Here is a 20,470-nt window from a genome sequence, read left to right as displayed (position 1 = left end):
GACCCCCCCCCCCCCCCCCCGCCCCGCTTCTCTCTCCCCACCCCCCAACTGTGTCTGACTTGCCTGACAGGAAATTTTCTAATTGCCGGAACAGCTGGTCACAGCAAAAACGCCAGGGTTGGTCTTCCCTGCTAGACTTATGATCGCTCAGTCAGAAAATCTAAACATCATGGTTTCTTAGTCATGTTTAAGTTTCTGGCTCTACGTGTTCGTTCTATTCGGGTGAGCTTAGTTTCTTATTTAAAAGAACCAGGGGAAAAGGGGAAATTTTATTTTAATTAAACTTCTAATTTCAAAGCAATTTTAGTCTTTCACTGCTTTGGGAAGAGTGCTGTTTGTATACAAAGCCTTTTGTTTTTTCTTTAAAAAAAAAAAAAGTTTGTGGTGGGCTCATATTTTGTAGAAGTTTCTAAGGTACCTGTTGATAATTTTGCTTTATTGGGAAATTTACCTGTATGTAAATACTGTAAAACTTACTTTTTTTTTTTCCTCCAGAAATGTATGAGCTTAGCTGTATGTTAAGTTTCCTCACTGAGAGTCTAGTTTTATTAAAAATGTTTGTATGTTTAAAATTAATACTTAGTGGTTATTTTAAGAGTTACATTTTCATATAGTACTTTAAACTGTAAAATATGGTTGTGTGTGGAGTGACAGTTAAAATAACTCACGCTTATTAATATCTTAAATTTACTTCTGAAAACAATATTAAGAGTAGTGATGCTCCTGCTTGTGTTACAGTTCATGTTACGGTTATTTCAACTTTTAAATGATAATTTAGTCATAGCAGACATTTAATTGGTGTAATTTGTCTTGTTGTTGAGCATATATTTAAACATAAAAGATTTTTTTTAAGTTGAGAAAAATTTCTAGTGGAGAACTGTATTATCCCAAGCACTGTTTCCAAACTATTTAACAATATAAGTAAACATGCAATGTGACAGAGCACTTTGTTGTTGAAACTCAAATCACTTTTCATGTTTCTCTTGCTGTTAAGTCTGCAAATAGTTTTCAGTGAAAAAAACCAACAAAACAATAACCTTCTTGTGTACTGTCTTAACATCTTAAGTGAAGCAGGTCTAGTAATTTGTAAATAAAAGGGATAGTAATTTAACACCTACTAGTCTATGTACTTGTTTAAACTTCACAATATGTGCTAGAAAATGAAATTAAATTTGTTTCCCATAACTGAAACACTAAAACAAGACATGCATGTAAAACAATAGAACTTAGGCTGCATTATATACAGTTTTTTAATTTAAGCCTTGTAAAATAAACATCTATCAACTCCTAGTCCTGAATTACAGTTCTTTTCCACAGGCAACATGAAAGGTATTTCTCAGAAGTCTCTGATTAAAAAAACTGACGTTTTATCTACTTATGGCAGCTTGATTATCTTGTCTTTAAAATTGTTGATTTTAAAATACTAGGCAGTGCAGACCAAACTAAGGGTTTTCAGCCCATATAAATTTTAGAGTATACTTAGGATATTATCTCAATAAAATAGGAGTCATAGATTAGTGCTGAATGTGCTCGTGGATTTTTTTTTAATTGTTGATTTTTTTTTTAAACTTTGAATTATTTTTTTAATTGCAATGCTCTGAAATGTTAGTGCTTACAAAGTAGGAACAAAACTCATATCAAAATTACTGGGAAATGAAAGTTCCACCCAATGAGTATTTTTTTCCAATGCTGACATGCACAGTCTAGTTCATGAGATAATTTTGTGTTGTTTGATCAAAAGAGAACTGCATTACAAAAATGCTCCTGGTGACCAACACTGAGCTTTTAAAATGCTTACAGGAATTCCTCAGCTTTACCTGCTAAACAACCAAGTGCTCACAGTTCCTTTGGGAAGGAAGGAGTAGAGTCCTACTTCTGTCCTGACCTTTGTCTTTTTATTCTGAGGAGGGAAAGCATCGTCATAATTACCCTCCCAGCCTGACCAGCCGTGTTGATGCAAGGGGCCTCATCTATCCTTTGACTTCTTGCTCTGGGACATGACTCATTCTTCAAACTCCTGTCTTGCTTCATCTATAACACCAAAAGAATGGGAGGAGTTTAGTCTCAGTAACCAGGTCTGCAGTCTTCTTTATGTGAGTTGGCTACCTGGAACAGGTGTGGACATAGACATCCTTCTAGATCTCAGAACTGTTGTAGCAGAAAGCCAGGAATGGAAAAGAGTAGAAAGTATAGACAGTAAGGAACAAATACAGTGATTTTTCTTTATTATGTCTATGCATTGTTTTTCTCTTAAAGACTTAACAATTTAAGACTAAATTAAAAAACCCTGAAACTAAACATTTGCAAATAGAGTTTGCTTTTAGGAAATCTTATTTTCTGTCAGGTAAAACAATAGATGCCATCTGTAACAAGTAATTTGATGTCAGCTGAAAGTGTAAGTTTTTCCATCTTTTAAAAACAAGCAAAGACATAAATTGTGGAAAGCTACATTTCTGACTTTAAATGTCCATGTTAACTAGAACATACTTCTGCTTTATTCTTGCTTTTCTTTGGTACTAGTGTAAACCAGACAACATACGCAGAATATTCTTAAGTCAGCTTGACTTAATTTTATGCATGGCAGTGCTTTTGTTTTTGTTGTATTAGAATAATTGCTACTTCAAAAGCAGCATTTTTAATCAGCTTTTTAGAACAATTGTTTGTGTATGAGCATTTAAGTAATCATTAGTTCTATTAAGTGACCCAAATTGAATGTTAGTCACAAATATAAGGAATGTTTTTTGTTCCATGGTTTAGATCACTAACATTGCTTAGTGAAGTAATGGGAGATTGTGAAATGCTTCTTGGACATTGAATTTACTTTTTTTTTTAAAAGGCAGTTTTGAATTTAAAGGTAGGTGTATAATGAGTATAGAATGTATGAATGTGTATAGAATGTGTCTGAGATATTTAAAAACACCTAGACTGGTGCACTCCTCACATTTTTAACTCCCATTTTTATCTTAATAAAGATTTCTATACGCCATCATACAAAACGTAAAAGTAATTGGTTTTCAGTTTGTTGGCTCTTTTTTACTTCAAAAAGCATAGCTCGTATGGGTTTTATTTGTTCAGGTAATACTGAAAATTCATCCTACACTCATAACAAGTTGGGAAAGTAAAAACGCATCTAGGAGACTTCCTGACTCAAGGGAGGGGAGGAAAAGGAAATTATGTATATGAGCTGGGGAACTGTGCCAACATTGAGTCATCCTTTTAAAATCACTTGATATCCAATAAGCTTACTGTCCTTACAGGACATACTGCTTTATGTAACTTCAGCACCAAGGTTTAATATCATAGTCAATATTTCAGAAGTGGTTTCATTTGATTATAGGAATCAACATTATTCTGCCTGTGACAGAAAAATGTTTTGCCAAATACAGCAATGACCAGCTGAGCTCTGATAAATACAATGAAAGCTAACAAAGTAGTAAAAGGAAACTTGCAGCCGTGGTTGGAGCAGTGTTAAGTAACTTGCTGGGGAATCCATTTTTCTGTTTTCAGCCTTATCTTCACTTGTACTGAATGTGCATGTGCCTTAAGAACATGCATTTGTCTAGAGGAAGCAAAACATTCCTGAAAAAGATATTGAGGGGGGTGAAAACAAAGCTGCTACTTCTGTAACAAAAATGGAAAAATCTATGTAGCTGCATACCTAGTGCTAACAAATGAGAACTGATAAAAACAGTATTTTTTTCTGCTGCTCAACTTTCAAGTGGAAGAGAAGGTGGCAATTAGCTCTTTATTCATTGGATTCGCTTTTTTGAAAATTGTATGGTCAATAGAATAAACTGACAGAGCAGTGAGTTTGTTGGATAACTTAAAATTCATTAGGTGCAGCTGAAGAGTGTGAAGGGGAAGTACACTATGAAATGTCCTTTGCACTGATAGAAATTACTATTACCTGTCTTATAAGAAAAGGATTGCAGTTTAATACTGTTGAAATATTTGTATCTTTATTTCAGAAACTTAATGCTAAAATTTATTTTAGGGCTGTTGTCTTACCTTGAAAGATGGCTAATGTTTGAGGGGGGGTATTCACCAGTACTGGCAATATAGAGCTGACTTGGTTGTTGTGATTAAAACTAGCAGGAAGATTTATTTTTTTTTCTCTCATTCTGGTTCCTGACTGTATGGAAGTTGAAATTCCAGAATTGTGAACTTTCCTAATGGTGATTCTGGCTGTTTCTCACGTGTAAATTATCACTATACAAAACAAATATATAAAACAGATTCTAATCCATTTAAAAATGTTATTTTAAATGGAAAATATTCACAAAACAGTTCCTGGAAGAATTTCTGGTGGGATCCCACCAACATTTCTTAATATATTAATAGTGTCTGTTCAGAAGGAGCATTAAAAATACTAATATTGGCACAGTTAAATGCTAAATTGTGTATTAGGCACAAAGAATCTTGCACAAGTTGGGGGAGTGACTTGACTTTGGCAGGCAGTGACTCTGAAAGGACTAGCAATGCCACGGAACGCAGCCTCACGGTCAGTGCCTTAGCAATTGCCGTCTCTGCAGGTCGAGGCAGGAAGATTGTGGCTAAGAGTAGTATGGGGCTATTGCTCTATAGGCAGCATAAAATCAGTCCATCGTTGCTGTGTCTAGCAGGGATGCAAGGGCTTCCAAAATAACATTAAAAATCAAGTATTAAAAATAAAAAATTATTCAGAGAAGACCTTACAAGACCAGGAGCTGGAAGGTGGCTTTACAGTGAAAAATCTGAACAAACCCTTACTTATCTTAAGGGGCAAATTAAGTCCTAACTAAGTCTGTAAGTAACTATAGAAGATGCTTCTGACTGTACCTTCTTAACTGTGTTAAGAGCAGTACAGAATTAACAGATAAAGGTGAAACCTGGGTAATGTTGGAACCAGGAGTATCAGCATTTGAGTTAATTTCTGCAGTAGTTACTTAACCTGGCTTAGGTATTAGAACAGATTTTAATTATTCATTGAGATTAAAATTTGTTAATCTGTTTATCTAATGTTTACCTTAAGTCAAAGTCTTAATCCCCCTTTTACAGTTTTTGGTCAGCATGTCAACAATGTTCACTGTCCAGGAAGAACTTTTTTTTGAATACAGGACCTGTCTAAGGATTTGTTGCATATGCCAGATTTCCCTCCTGCTGGGTTTTGATGAACTTGAGTATGTATAGCCATGTCTGTCCTGGCCATCTGTGCCTCCTATTAGAAAAGTACAGTTTATTTAAAAGCCCTACTGAGAGGCAAGTTGCTTCTCAATTCCAAAAGCAAACATACTATGGTATTTTTTTGTCCAGCAATCATGCCGTAAAATTCAGAGGTTTTGTTTAAAATGAATGTGAGGGTTAGTATTTTATCCTTGTTCCTTTTTTATGTCAGTTATGAAATAACTTCCATCTCTGTGAGATGCAGAAGGGTTTGGTATGTGGCCTTTTACTTTCACCATGAAACCTTTTATTCAGATGTTACAGGTTTGGTGTTGTATTTCTTGATACATTTCATATAGCCAGCAATTGTGCAGAGGGAAAGTTCTTTGATCAGTGCTTAGTCATCTGCCAGCTGAAATTCACTGCACTGAGGAGATTTTCACCTACATCTAGGTCGTATTCATTTCATGGGAAGGTGAACATGCAACCTTGTTTTGCAGTCACTTCTGTCTCTTTTGTTAACGGAATACGGATGTTGTGTGTTATCTTTAATATCCCCTCCCTGATGCAAAGGACTCGAGATAGGATACAGTTATTCATCACATATCTCACAATAAGAATTTCTGGGGTTTTCTAAATCCATATTTGAACTTTTTTATAAAGAGAATTTTCTCAGAAATCTGTTTCAGAGTTAGTTAGAAGCTGCCAGATGAAATTTGGGTATGGTGAAGGAGCCATTTATTTTGTTTAGCCTTTAACTGCTTTTATTCCCTTTTTTGTCATCAAATAAGAACACCCATTTTCTACTATAACAGGCATCAGAGCCATCAAAAATGTAATGTCAAGCCTTTTGAAGTGTTTTAGCATGTTAAAAATAAATGGAATGTTCTTTCAAAAAGCCTTAATCTATAGGTACTCGTAGCATATACTGCACATACTTATCTTTGCTCTTGATGTTATAAAAATTAAACTGCCAGTTATACTGTGCATAGCTGACCACAAATATATTTTTAAGGTACCACACTGTTATAATCCAATGAAACCTCCTTGCCCCCAATCTTCTTGTGCACACATATCTTTGTTAAGAGATCTTACTTTTGGATATCTTGCTTTTGGTTAACTTTCTGTATTGCATCTGATTTCAGTTTAATTTCACCGAAGCTGACAACAGAGACGATGCAGTCAGTGTTTCTGTTCAGGATGGGGCTAGTTTACTTTGAGCCACATTCCATTTGACCTGAATGCTTTGGATGTCTTAAGCTGTAAATGTTTCCCTGTTTTTTTTTTTTCCTTACCTTTCCAGTTTTATGTCACTTCATGACTTTACACTCATTAAATGTCACCTATGTGTAGGAACAATTTAAATATACCATTCTGTTATTATTATTATTGCTGTTAAACTACATTTTTTAGATAGCTGCTGCTTTTTCCCTTTAGTGTAATCTATTCATATCATAATTTTAACTTACACTTTCAGTATGTTGAAGAGTGTGTGCTCAGATCTTTGTCGCTCATTGTGAAGCTGATGAACTAATTTCTCTTTTAATACCTGTTATCTAAAATATGCTATCATAAAGAGTTAAGTGTTTAAAATATTTCTTTTCATATGCACATAATTTTGAGTACCCAGAAAAGGAGGAATCTGTCTTCTGGGGACATCTTTCCTAAGTAAGCATTCCATACGTGACATACCAGCTTATTCTTTGGTGTTCTGTTTAAGTTAATTCACACCTAATTCTTGCACGTCTTTGAGAGTAGGGTAACTTTCTTGTTGAATTCCCTGTTTCTGTCCCAGTGTTTCAGAATTTTTTTGTCAAGCACTTGTCATTATGCATGTTGATACTGGGCTTATGCATTTATTCAAGAACCTGAAACTGAGAATGGTAGGTGCAGCAGGACCCCTATGGTGTTTGGATGTGCTAATGTTCCTCATTCTGGATAGCCTTCCTCTTCCTGTTACGAGTAAGAGCATAAGTCTGATCCTGTGCCGTCTATTTAGATGATTCAGAGCTTTTTCCTTGTGGATTATTTTGTCAGTGTCAGAGCATACGTTTGAAATTGGTTTTTTTAATTATTTTAATCTTTAGTTGGTTGTTTCTCTGTCGTTTTTATATAAAATTTGTAGACTTAGAATGCTTCTATTTTTTGAGGTGCTATTTAAATTCTAATGAGTGTTTATTGTATTTTTTAAATTTATCAGATATAGGTTGTGTCATAAGAATATATCTCATATGGCACTCGCAATACTTAGTTGTTGTAAGTGCATGTGTGGCAACCCTCTCTTAAAGTGTCTACAGATGGTTTAAGCTCAGACTCCAGAATTCTCTCTCAGACCCCTTTTACTTGTTTTTCCTTTCATACCACTGTTACTTTATCTTCAGGAGTTGGAAGTTAGAGGTAGAAGGGTATGTATTCTTTTTGCTGCTGTATTCATGATTAGAAAATAAAATCAATCTGTAAAAAGATTGGAATTATTAGGAGTAATAAAAGAAGTGGAAATTACAAACCTGTGAGAACAATCGGAATGGTATTGTGGATGATACTGGCGGCTCTCGTAGCAGTTCAGAGCCCAGTTTACTAGCTCTACACCAGCTTTTCAGTTGTCCCTGGAACATATCACTCAGAAAAAGACATGCAGGTAAACTGATCTGTGTAAAGCAAGCAGTGTGTTATGCCATCTAGCTGTGCACGGGCCACTTCTTTAAACTCGGAACCATTTTCAGATCTCCTACTGGAAATTCAGAAATTTGAAGGATAAATTACGGAAGATTCTATGTATAGATAAACTCACATTTTTCTCTTGCTTTTCTGGGTTTTTTTGTTACTGCTGAGAAATACTTACCTACTAAGACTCTTCTGCTTCTACTTCCTTTAGGGTATGAAGTCCAGTTTCCTTTTAATACATTATCTAATAGTTGTTCCTGTATACTTGTATCCGTTTGAGATCTTATTACAAGTATTTTATGTTACAGCAGAATTAATTTAGCCTTGAATTAAAAAGTGAACATAAAAGAAATTCACATAAAGTCAATTACTAGGACAAAAGTGAGTATTTAGTGATTGTTAAGTACCTAAAATATGGAATTTTTCTAGCAACATGATTAGGCTATTATTTTTATAGCCTTATAATGGTTAAATTGGTTTTTCACTGCTTCCCTAGAAGGTGTGTATCTTTTTTTTTTTTTTTTTTTTCCTGACAAGCATGTTTCCTATTCTAATTTGTAGCTGATTCCTAAAGAGAAAAATTAGTCATCCATGGTGCTTTTAGCTTTTCTCTTTTAGACTTGTTTTGTCTGTGGAATATAGTCCATTTAGTGTTCTTTCCTATGTATGTATGCATTCCTGTGCATAGACAAGTATTGTGAGGTACACTACTAAAAGCTTACTTATACTGAGATACTTACTGACCAGAATAGTTCTGACTTGCAAACTATATCAGTACAGGAAGTTATTCTGAAATAGTGGTGTTTAAATTCATACCCAAACTTGTTTGTCACTCACTTCCCTTCTAGGCCAGTGTTGTTTTCACACTATTATACTGTTAAGGAAATGTTAAGGAAACTCAGAGTAATGTTACCTTCTGTTTGTTTCCTTGTCATCTATATTTAGCTTCAGGATAACGGAAGCCAGTAGCAACCACTTTAAGTTGACTAGCACAGTTTGTTTGTTGGTTTTTTTTTTAAATGTGACTTTCTGTGACAGTTTTACTTCCTAGTGTGAAGAAGGCCTTAGAGAGCCATGTGGCTAGAAAAAAAATTTGTCTTGGGACTCGTATTTAGCCATTGCTGCAGTATAAGGCTTGAGAAAAGGGAGCTTTCCAAGCTTATAAATAATAGAAATAAAATACAGGCAGTAGGGTGTAGTTATAACTGGGAAAAAGATTGCACCATTGCAACAGCCAGATCGCTGGTGAGTGAGTGTCTATAGTGGTGTGAAAGTTGTCAGGGAGTGGAAGGAAGGGGAGGAGAACCTGAGTCTTTCAGCACCCTATACATAATCTCATTTAATTTGAATTCATCACATGGGACAAATGTTTTTTCCAAATATTGAGGAATCATCAGAGGTGGAGCTTAAGACAAACTCAGTACCAGACTGAATGGCTGGCTTCTCTTCCAGCTTTTACTGTAAGATGACATCTATCAGCTAATGTAATTAGCGCAGTTGGCTGAGAGAGATCTCTTTTTACAGTGTGAAAGGCTTGTATTTTAATTCAGGTAGATAGTGGGTACAGTGAGGGTTCATTACTTCTGTATATAATTTGCATTTCTATAAAAGGCTTCGCTTTTGTATTTTTGACTGCATTTGCAAAATACTGTTTAGGTTAAAATAACAAACATTCGGCAATTATGTCAGAAAAGGAAACTGCAAATTTGTGGGTAACTATTCATCATAAATCTTGCTCCCAAGCATGTGTTACAGACAAGCTAGTAAAGTACAGTAAGATCTGAGTTCCATTTTGTTGGAATACAGAGTTGTACTAGGTCTGCTGTACAAGGACTGAAGAGTATCTGAACCCTGAGAAACTGTGAAGACTGGGAATATCCGCTTAGTATCAGGAATGTGAAGTGGTGGTTTGGGGTTTTTTTAGAGAGTGCCCAAAATAACCACTGGAAAGTTGGTGGCATAATAATTGCATTGCATTCAAAAATAATTTTTGTTTGTGTATAGAGAACAAGTTAATACCTCTTCTGTTTCATTTCTTGTTTTTATTACTTTTTGTGATGCTTTTAAAGCAATGTGTCCACCTGATCGCTTTTTGTCCCTGAATCTGAGTAGATAACAGAAAGATTTGAGGAAGTTCTGTTTCACACATTTTTTACTTTCCCAAGATTGCCAGGGAGCTAATAGATAAAACAGCTAAGCAGAAATGGATCAAAGTATCCGAAGTAATGTGTACTCGGTGATCTGTTCTACTGTGCTGTTGCTCTCCTGGGATTCTCCAAGATTGCAGTGGATGGTTTAAGTAGTATGTAACCCAACAGATCATATACTAGTTTAAAAGATGAAAATACAGATGTCCACCAGCAAATAATTCCTTTGACAAGTAGAAGGAATCAATATTTCTTTCGAAGTCCGTAAAGATTCAGCCTTGAGTCAATGATGGTAGCATTTTCTCCTGAAAGGAAGAAGGAGTTTAGGTTTATTAGGAGTAGTACACAGCATACATGCATGCAAAATTTTGGGTGTCTTACACTGGAAACTGACACCTATCCTTATTGGTCATCTTAATTTTAGAACACCCAAGACAAATCCAAGTTCTGTACAATAAAATATCTTTTTTCACTTTCTGATTTTAAAAGTTGCCAGGAAGTTCTGTGCGTTATTCCAAAGTGTACGTTGGAAATTTTTTCTATATGTGCACACTCTCACACATACATGCTCAGGATTTGTTACATGCAGTTTGTTTCCAACTTTGGTTGGAATCTTTTAAAAAAAGAATCTTTTGAAAGAGAGATGTTGATCTGGAAGAAGCATGTGTTGGAGCATGCTGACCTGTATGGTCAGTTACTGTGCACTTATACACGGTCCTGAGATGAGCAGACACAAAAGGATACTTTCAGCAATAATTCATGCACATAAATTTTGCAGAATGCTTGAAGAATATATAAATTAGTGCTTTGGAAGCACAGCTTTAGAACACTGCCTCTGCTCCCCCATCACTAGAACTAAGTAGCGCACATTTTGGTGCATATAGATAAAGGGAAGGTCTGGAGCAAGGAAGGCATACCCGTGGTGGAAGAGGGTCGGGTTAGAGAATACTTGAGCAAACTGGGCGTACACAAGTCCGTGGGCCCTGATAGGATGCACATGAGTGCTGAGGGACCTGGCAGATGCCGTTGTGAGGCCACTCTTGATCCAATGATCCAGGTGCTTGAGGACTGAAGGAAAGCAAGTGTCACTCCTACCTTCAAAAAGGGCAAGAAGGAGGACCCCAGGGAACTAGAGGATGGTCAGCCACACCTTGATCCCTGGGAAGGTGATGGAACAACTAATCCTGGAAACCATTTCCATGTACACAAAGGACAAAAAGGTAACTGGGGTTAGTCAGCATGGATTCACAAAGGTGAAATCATGTTTGACCAACCTGCAGGGAGTGTGCAAAGAGGACAGAGCCAGGATCTCTTCAGTGGTGCCCAGTGACAGGACCAGAAGCAATGGGCACAAACTGAAACACAGGAGGTTCCCTCTGAACATCAGGAAACACTCTTTCACTGTGAGGGTAACTGAGTCCTGGTACAGGCTACCATGGGAAGTTATGGAGTCTCCATCCTCGGAGATATTCAGAAGCTGCCTGGACACGGTTCTGGGCAACCAGCTGTAGGTGGCTTTGCTTGAGTAGGGGGGTTGGATGAGATGACCTTCCAACATCACCCACTCTGCGATTCTGTTAAATAGATCTGAGACTTCCTCATTACGTAGAGGAAAAGTATTCTCAGATTTGATTTATTCACTGTAGCCCATAGAAGGAATAGAAAGAGAATGCAGAAAAAGTTGAAATTGTAGTTAGCAGGTTTGCGTTATGTAAGTTAACTTACAGTCAGTGCTGCTTAGGTTGGATTGTGTGTAATGCCTAGATAGTTCTTCAGATGAGATTGATAAGAATGCAGTTTTTAACCTACTTTTGAACAGTTGCTGATAAGTTCTGAAGTGGCAGGATGGCAGGATGTTGCTTTTCCAGGGAATTTTCAAATTCTGTGCAGAAAATACTGAATTAAGCACAGAGCGCAAAAAGACTAGAAGATCCACTGCCCTTTAGAGCTTTCTGGTGACTGGTTTCTCACAGAAGAGGAAATGCTGAAGACTGGCAGCTTTTATGAAATAGACTCTCCTCAAGAAGAGAGGCAATGAGATTCACTTCCTCACCAGAATTTTCTCAGTGGTGGGGTGGAGAGTTTATTGCTGCTGAAGTGGGGGTGGAGGCTGTGCTGCTTTGTGGGGAAATGTCTTGAGTTTTACACTGTCTTATAAAGGTGAGCATTAACATCGCTGCAGCATGGTGGTCCTCATTCAAGTGTTAAAAAGGAGGGCTTTCCTAAGAGATCTGGTCCATTTGATGTACTCTAGGTGTGCTTTAAGAGGACTAAATTCTTAAGAAGATTGGTTTCCACTAATGGGTTGTGAATCTGGAATGGAGATTATGAACCAAACAATATGGGCCTAAGCACAAAAGCTTGGGAATTGCTGACTTGTTTTGTCAGCTCTATTACTGTCTGGATTCTGATGCATCCCTAAAAGTTCAAGCCACATCGTTACTAAACTAATACTACCTTTTGTAACAGATACAATTTTTGTGTGTGTGTCTTAATTATGCAAAGAGCATTGCTCAGTGTTTTTTATCTACATTTGGGAGCATGTAGTTGATTGGATTCAGTAGCACTGGGATTTTTCAACATATTGTGAATTTATAAACATTTTAGGAAGATGCACCACTAACGCAAATTTATTCCACTCTTTTCCTCTGTCAGGAAGAAGGAAATATCAAAGAAATTGCAATAACTCACCATGTAAAGGAAGGACATGAGAAAGCAGACCCGTCACAGTTTGAACTTCTGAAAGTACTAGGACAAGGATCCTTTGGAAAGGTTAGTGACTGAACTCTTGGGGAGCCAATCATTCAGGAATATAGCACTGAATAATATTAGGACTGAAATGTTTAGGACAGCCACAGTCTTGCATTAAGGCAGTGTTGCAAGTGAAAACTGCTTTCTAAATTAGTGCTAACTAGCTGCTGTAATTGTGGCAGATCTTTTTAAAGCAGTAAATTTTTTTCTAGTTTGTATGATATGCAGATCTCAAAGTTCCATAGAAGAATTGGCTTGATATGAAATAATCGGGTATTCACTGTTAAAATGGAATGTCATTTTTCTATAATTACTCTTCTTTTATGTTTGAGGGGGTGAGGGTTGAGAGGTTTTTTTGATAAGTATTCCTAGTTGCTAACTTGCTAATGGTAGGTCATCACCAGTACAGAAGCTACAGGCAGCATTTCTTTTTGTAGCAGATTGTAATTGTAAAGAACAAATTTTAGGCAATAATGGCTACTGAAGTAAACATGATATACCCTAGTCATGTTCAAGCTAGGTATTATCTGTCATCATTTGGTTAAGGCATAGTGTACCTTGATATTTATTTGAAGACCTGTTAAAGAGTCAATGTTTCTAGCATTTAGTGAGTTCTGTCCACACTGAGATCTCATTAGGTGTGCATGATACTTTTAGTTGTCCAAATACAACTTGGAGGCAAAACATTAACTTCATGTGGCAAGACAGATTGTAGAGACAGGATGGAATATGTAATGTAAGACAACAGAGCCTTTGCATTCATTTTCTGCCTTAACTACAATTCTGAATGTGATGTTAAGCTCTAGCATACAATGCCAAATCCATCTTGGATACGGGGGAAAATGAGAATAATCAGTCCAATTCTGTCTTGGTGGTAGGAAGTTACTGTTATTCACATTACTGGAGTAGCAGTTCCAGTTAAGCTTGGAAATCTAGATGTTTTAGGAACTATAAAATTTTGTACTCAAACTAGTAAGAATTCACTGAGAAACCTGATTCCAAAGGTGGTTTCCTATGTTGTTTGATTTCATCCAGAATCATAACCAAGTTTTTATTTGGAAATCTTCAGATAAGGAGAAGTAGATCATTCAGGGGCAAGGAAATGTAAGCTAATAAAGTATAATTTCAAAAATTCCTTTTATTTTATTGATATTATTAAATTCTATGCTATAACTGCTATAAGTTTTGAAAAAGAAAAAATAATTAGCTGTCTAGCTGACTCAAAGTATTGCAAAAATGCCAATCTTGTCCTCAATTGGTTTAGCCTTTATGCAAAAAGGATTAATATTACAAAACCCATAATCCCTTTTTTCTAATAACTTGGGAAGATGTCACTACTTCCCATTCGATTTAAAAAGACATTTCTGCATGCTTTTCAGGGTCTGATGTTTTTCAAGGTGCTGATGTTCTGGTAAACTCTGGATAATGCAAAGGGATGTTAACTCACTGAAATCAGTTAAGTTAAACCAAATTTAATTTGGCAGACTGTTTGTCTTGAGTGAACCTTTTAGGTTATGAAATGAAGGAATAGTAGGAAAAAATGCAAGGAAATTTTTGTTTGGCTTTGTAGAATCTAAAACTGTCAAGTTGAGTTTCATTGAAATAATACTGACTACTTGAATTTCATAGCAAAGTATATTGATCTGAATTGCCTTTATTTGCTTTTAAGAATTGTTTTTAATTTTCAATGCAGGTCTTCCTTGTCAAAAAAATCTCAGGATCAGATGCTAGACAGCTTTATGCAATGAAGGTATTGAAAAAGGCCACCTTGAAAGGTAAGGACTGTTTAGAGGTGGGGGCGGGAAGAGAGAAATCAGGGACATAATACCAACACTTAATCTTTACGCACATGCTGTTCTACAGATGGTATCTTAGAACTTTTTTCTATCAAACAACAAATAGCAGAATACACTGCCTTGTATTGTAAACCCAGAAGGGATAAGTAAACAGCAGTACTATATTAATAGTTACAGGGGAAAATAGGTTCCTTTCCGCACGAAGTTTGTTAGGTGATCGTTGTTTAATAGAGTAGTTGAGTTATACCTGCCACTTGACCTGCTCCTGAGCTGTTATCTGAAACTTAATATCCTTCCTTTTTTTCATTTGCTGTGTATCACCAAGGATACAGTTAATGCCTTTTGCTCAGTTTATATTTACGTCATGATATTTACAAGTGCATTATATCAGCTGTTTTATTCTAAAAGTTCTAAGAACTTAACCAGAATGTGTATTTGTTGCTTTATGCCATTGTTCAACACTTCTGTCTATTTCTAGTTTTTCTACCACATGACTGCACTGAAATTGCAATGATAATTTTGGGATAGTTTCAACAACTTCACCTATGTTGTTGATTATTATATAGATTTGAAATCTTGACATACAGTTTCATCTGAAAATATTCATAGAATGATGGAGGGCACAAAAACTCGCATTGAATTGTGAACTAATGCTAAAATGTTGAACCTGAAATTTTCTGCTTGAGATCTAGTGCTGAATACGTATGTCACCAATCTCATTGTATATCACTTTCACTTAAAACTATTACAGAGGGTGTGTTTTTGAACAGTTTCCTATATTTTGATTCCTCTGTGTTTTGTGGCACGTGTTATTCTCATTATTTACTTCCTATTTTTCTGAAATTGGTTTCCATTCATTTAAGGTACTTTGATATCCTCAATAGCCTTTCATTCTCCAGCCTGTTAATAGCTCAGGACTGGAGTCAAAGGTCATTCAGCAGTTGCTTTTTTAAGACATTTGAGGGCTTCTCTCCATCACCTTTTGATTGCGGTTTAACCTTACGTGTAAAAATTACAGTCCAAGCTGTGGACCTAGTTTTGCCTACAGATGGCAGAGACTGATAAATACTGAAATTGGAAGCTTGACTTTTGGTTGGAAAAGGAGACTCTCTGAGGCACTAAGAATTCAAGGATGCAAAAGGCTTGAGCAGAAAGGTGACACTAGCAGGAGGATGCCACACTTTTCAACACTTTGTATCTGAATTTTCAGATGCTTTTGAGTGTCTTTTGATTGCAATTCATGTTTTAGGAAGAGCAGAGTTGCATGCAAATGAAGGTTACTGTTGAAATCTTAATATGAAATTAACTGAAATTAATTATTTTCTCCATATTTGCAACATTTTTGAGGTCTAATATTGTAATTTTAAATAATACACTGTATTACTTGATTTGTCTAAGGTTCTGTAGCTCTTTCAAATCTATTTTATAAAGTTATTTTTGTGTTCTAAAATTAAAGATAAAAATGCCCTTTAAGACTGCTGCTTAATCAGAGGTAGTGTGCATGATTCACAAATCAAATTTAGAGAGAATATTTTCATAGGAATAGGAATGCAACTATATTAACCAGAACACATTGATGTAACTACACAGTCCAACCTTTTAGTGTTTAGAGCAAATCCAAGAATATACACATACAACTTTGTTTAGTGCAGAGACTGGTTTATTAATACACTCTGGCAGAAGGTATCTTCTTTCACTGCCCCTTTATGATGAGGGGAGAGAGAGAACCGGGACCAAATCATTGCAACAGTGTCTGGCATCAAATGTGTCAAGAAAAATCAGTACTGCCAGCAGCACGCATATGGAAACTATAGTCAGCAAAAGTCAGATTTTAAGTCAAATAATGGCTAATACTAATGTCTGAAATGAGCTCCATTCCTTGTACCTTTTTTGGTTGAGATTTTGTAAATCTGGACTTTCTCTAGCTTTTCAGGAATAAGGCTTGTTATCCATGTAACTGTTGCATAGCTACAGGCACTTAAAAGTCTTTTGAATTTTTTTCTCAACTGAATCTGCCTAAAAAAAGAATATTCTGACTTTCAATTTTGTAATTCAGATGAACCCTTGGAACAGTAAAATTGCACAACTATCTTGTGACATTTGCATGACTTTCGCTGTAAAGGTCAAAATTCAAATGTGGTGTTTGCTCTGTGTTTGAGCACTAATTTCATGTGCTTCCATATTTAAGAATCTGTTCTGCAGGGAGATGGAAGCTTGATAGCTTTATTCATTCATGAAAATGTATCTTTATAACTTTTTCACAAGTACCTGTATTATTGTAAGTGCCTGTTTCTGGGAAAAGATAGCTAAACTTCTGAAAGACCCTTTTGCTGCTTGACTACCTCTTCCTGCCTTGTTATATTTTAATACTTGAGAACTCTGGCTTGTTAACTGTACAAGGAATGCTGGCAACTTAAACTTTGGACTCGACTTCATTGCTCTGGGGTGCTTCCTTCGAGAAGTTGCAACGTTTGGGAGAGGGGCAGTAACAAAATGTAGAATAAGGGAAAGAAGGAGAAATGCAGCATCTTAAACCACCGTAGCAAGCTTTACTAGCCCTCATCTGTAAGAGTTCTGAATTTTGTCCGTGTCCTGGCTAATGTGGAGCTTCGGATGGGAACCATGCCCTAACTGGAGTGGCCGGGGAGTTGCCGGGGACAGCTGAAGCAGGTGCCGTGCTGGGCTGACCGTCCTGCCTGTATCCATGGATTGCCAGCCCCGTCTGCAGGGCATCTGCACGTGATGCTCGTTTCGTTTAACCTGTAGTGCTACAGGAGCAGATACGTGTCCCATTCTGAGCCACCACGGTGGGACAGCACAGGCAGCTTGAGCCGTAACTGCTTTGGGTGTCTGATACGCTTCTCCGTGCGCGTGTTTACTCTCAGTAAACCTTTTTAAAATTAAAAAGATTGTCTGAAGTACACACTACATTAAAAAAATTTCCCTTCCAAATTGTGGAAGTATTTAATATCTTAATAGTGCAAGTTATTTGAATGATTTAAACCAATATAAGCATCTTTATGATAGTATAATTTTATTTATAAGTTTGTTTTGCTATAACTCTAATTCTCCCTACTTTTCAACAGTAGAGAAAATGCCTATGTGTTCTACATATAGCTGTGGTAGTTTCGCTCTACTGTTTAAAAGGTTAACTAAGAATAGGGCAGACTGAAGGGTGGTTATGTGTTCTCATGTGCTTTTGTTCAATTTATTTACCCAATGTCAGATTTTGCCAATAGCAGAAACTGAAGCAAATTGAAATGCATGAAGAGATTCATCAGAAAACTCTGCACTGTGAAATAAATTCTTTCTCAAATCTCTTCTGTGTAAAGTATAGTGACCTGCATACAGTTGTAATACTACAGGATACAATGTGAAGTACATCAGGAAACATAGGAAAAATACAGGTTCATAATGTAAATTCTCTTTTTTTAATCTTGCTTATGTTCTGTGTAGTTCGAGATCGGGTTCGGACAAAAATGGAACGTGATATCCTAGTAGAAGTTAACCATCCTTTTATTGTCAAGTTACATTATGGTGAGTTGCAGAAAAATTCATTTTTCTGTCGCAAAAATGGGTGCTTGTCAAGATAGTACCTAGTATTTGCTTAGTGGTTCAGATAATCATAGAAAATTAGTGTGCTATCTAAATACTGATTGTGCAAAGACTTGCTGTGTAGTAATTCTCATGCAAAGTAAGGACATGGCTAACGATCCAAAGTGTTAAATCTTTAGAAGACTGAGAGTCTGTAGCCCCTTGTGTTACTAAAAAGCAGTTATCTATTTATGTCTAGCCATTCTTTTCCAAAACCTCTTACCTTTTGTATATGTCATTGACTTTTTTTAAAATTATTTCTTATTCTTGATTTATTTACTCTATAGAAAACATATGCAATGGCATTACTTCCAGTTGCATCAAAACTGGTGGGAATATGCCTTTTAATTTTAATAGTACGGGCAGCCGTAAAAATATATTCATGTGGAGGGGGGAGGAAATCAGTACTCTTAACATGTCATGCAGAAAGTAAACTGAAAAAAGGTAGAGCACAGTTTTCTGTTGTTCATTTTTTTTCAGTTTATAGTTTTCTTTTAGGATCCAGTTTTTCCTCTAGTTCAAATCTCAAATCTCTATCACTCTCTGATGTGACTTAAATAAAGTAGTTTTCACTATTTTTCTTGTCACACTTTTGCAAATGAGACTAGATCTCCATTTTAAGTTGAGTTTCCAGAGTTTTTAGAATATGTGCATTAGTTACTAATTTGCCCTTTTAAATCTAGGCTTTTTACTTCCAAAATCTGGAATGAAATGATGACTAACCTAAGTATAGTTTATTTTTTTTAGAAATTCCATTGGTGACTTGCTTTGCTTTCACATGGCATGGGAGTTACTTGGTCCATGATAGAGGAACAGTTACTTAATTCATTTAAATAATTTTTTTGCACAAAGGAGAAAAAAGAAGAATTCATTTTGATAATGAAAACAAGGGTGAATTATTGGGTATGTTATTCTTCTGATCATGGGTAAAATTAGATTATGTTTAATTTTTTTAATTGATCTTTTCAGCTTTTCAAACAGAAGGGAAGCTATATCTTATTTTGGATTTTCTCAGGGGAGGAGACTTGTTTACACGTTTATCCAAAGAGGTAAACTTTTTTATAAATTGCCTATATTAGGAGAGTTTACTTTTTAAATTCAATTTTCATTGAATAAAATTTTGAATATCTCTTTTTAACCAAGTAGGTTTTTTGCACAAAGTAGTCAATTCATTAAACTGCTGTTGGTAATATACATTGTTTCTGAAAAAAGGCTTAGACAAGCAGTCTTTCTGTGCTGCTTTTTACACCTTGCACAATTTTCTTTTCCTATTGCTACCATGTTTGAAGATGAGTCTCAGAAAGAGCATGGATTTATATAAAGTAGTTGTATTCAAAATAACTGATTTATGCCTGGTTTTAATATCCAGAATTTAGTGTCAGACAGATTTTTTTGTTTGTTTTAATTATTTACATATGAAAGCAAAACTACATTATTTATAAATATTTTAAAAGCCAGAATTGTATTCCACTTAGTAATTTTCCAAACATGAACACTTTGTTTCTGTTGTGCTGGTGATATCTCTGTGTAGATATATAAAATAATGATCTTGAAAAGTTTGATTACTTCACATTAATTTGATTATAACTCCTAAAATAAATGCTAACATTTCATATATTGGATTTAATTTTTTTTGGCCATCACTCATGTTCAAAAACTTCCAACAAATATATGGTAGGATAGAGATATAAATATATCCAACATATATCTGGTAGCCAGAACTTGTAATTGTAGCTGCCTTCCATTTTCCCTTGCTACAGAGTACCTGGGACAGTTGGGTCACCACTAAAAAGCTATATGGTTATTAAGAAGAGAGTAAAATGCAATGCGTTTTGTGTATAGATATATCACCATTTCTGTGCTGACCACATAAATTATTACATTTAATTCAGTGAAGCCATCTGTTTCGAGTTGCTTCTTTTAGTTTGTTTTGCCACAGATAAGTAGAAAGTTATTAGAACTCTAAAACTAAGATACCTGTTTCTTAAGATCCGTAGTTCTTTCCTGATTCCCAAGAAAGAATGTATATTGCTTTACTGCTGATGACTTTTTCATCTTGAGCCACTCAAATTTTACAAGATTAATATGGTTAGGTAAGAAATACTCATTACAGGTACCTGAATATAAGCTAATTGTTTATAACTGATGGAGTGAAATGGGCATGCTTGCTGCAATTAATGTCATCCTTATATTGATTCATGTGATTTTAAAATAGATCAGATGAACCGCAGCCTAAAAGTTCCTGCTTTTTCCCCATTGGCTACAAAGGGAAAAGTGATTAATTCAGAGCTAGATGTCTACACTGCAGATGTTTAAGGTTAGGAGAGATGAATTCCGTGCAATGTTTTTAAAGAACGTAGTGTGGGTGTATTATCA

At 35.7% G+C, this 20,470-nt stretch overlaps 1 protein-coding gene across 3 annotated transcripts in view; it reads left to right on the top strand.

The window, feature by feature from the left end:
- Window positions 1–20,470, top strand: part of RPS6KA3 (ribosomal protein S6 kinase, 90kDa, polypeptide 3) — a 64,704-nt gene that overhangs the window by 11,000 nt on the left and 33,234 nt on the right. For 2 of the 3 annotated variants that reach the window (XM_010571268.1, XM_010571269.1), the window contains exons 2-5: window positions 12,609–12,725; window positions 14,398–14,479; window positions 17,957–18,037; window positions 19,064–19,143. In XM_010571268.1, the coding sequence (XP_010569570.1) occupies window positions 12,609–12,725; window positions 14,398–14,479; window positions 17,957–18,037; window positions 19,064–19,143 (360 nt within the window). Of the gene's footprint in view, window positions 1–140; window positions 223–12,608; window positions 12,726–14,397; window positions 14,480–17,956; window positions 18,038–19,063; window positions 19,144–20,470 lie in introns of those variants that run through there. The other variant, XM_010571266.1, reaches the window with a different exon arrangement.

Source organism: Haliaeetus leucocephalus, unplaced genomic scaffold, assembly GCF_000737465.1.
Source record: "Haliaeetus leucocephalus isolate CR32 unplaced genomic scaffold, Haliaeetus_leucocephalus-4.0 Scaffold317, whole genome shotgun sequence".
Taxonomy (NCBI): domain Eukaryota; kingdom Metazoa; phylum Chordata; class Aves; order Accipitriformes; family Accipitridae; genus Haliaeetus; species Haliaeetus leucocephalus.
This window is presented reverse-complemented; position numbering and strand designations above follow the sequence as displayed.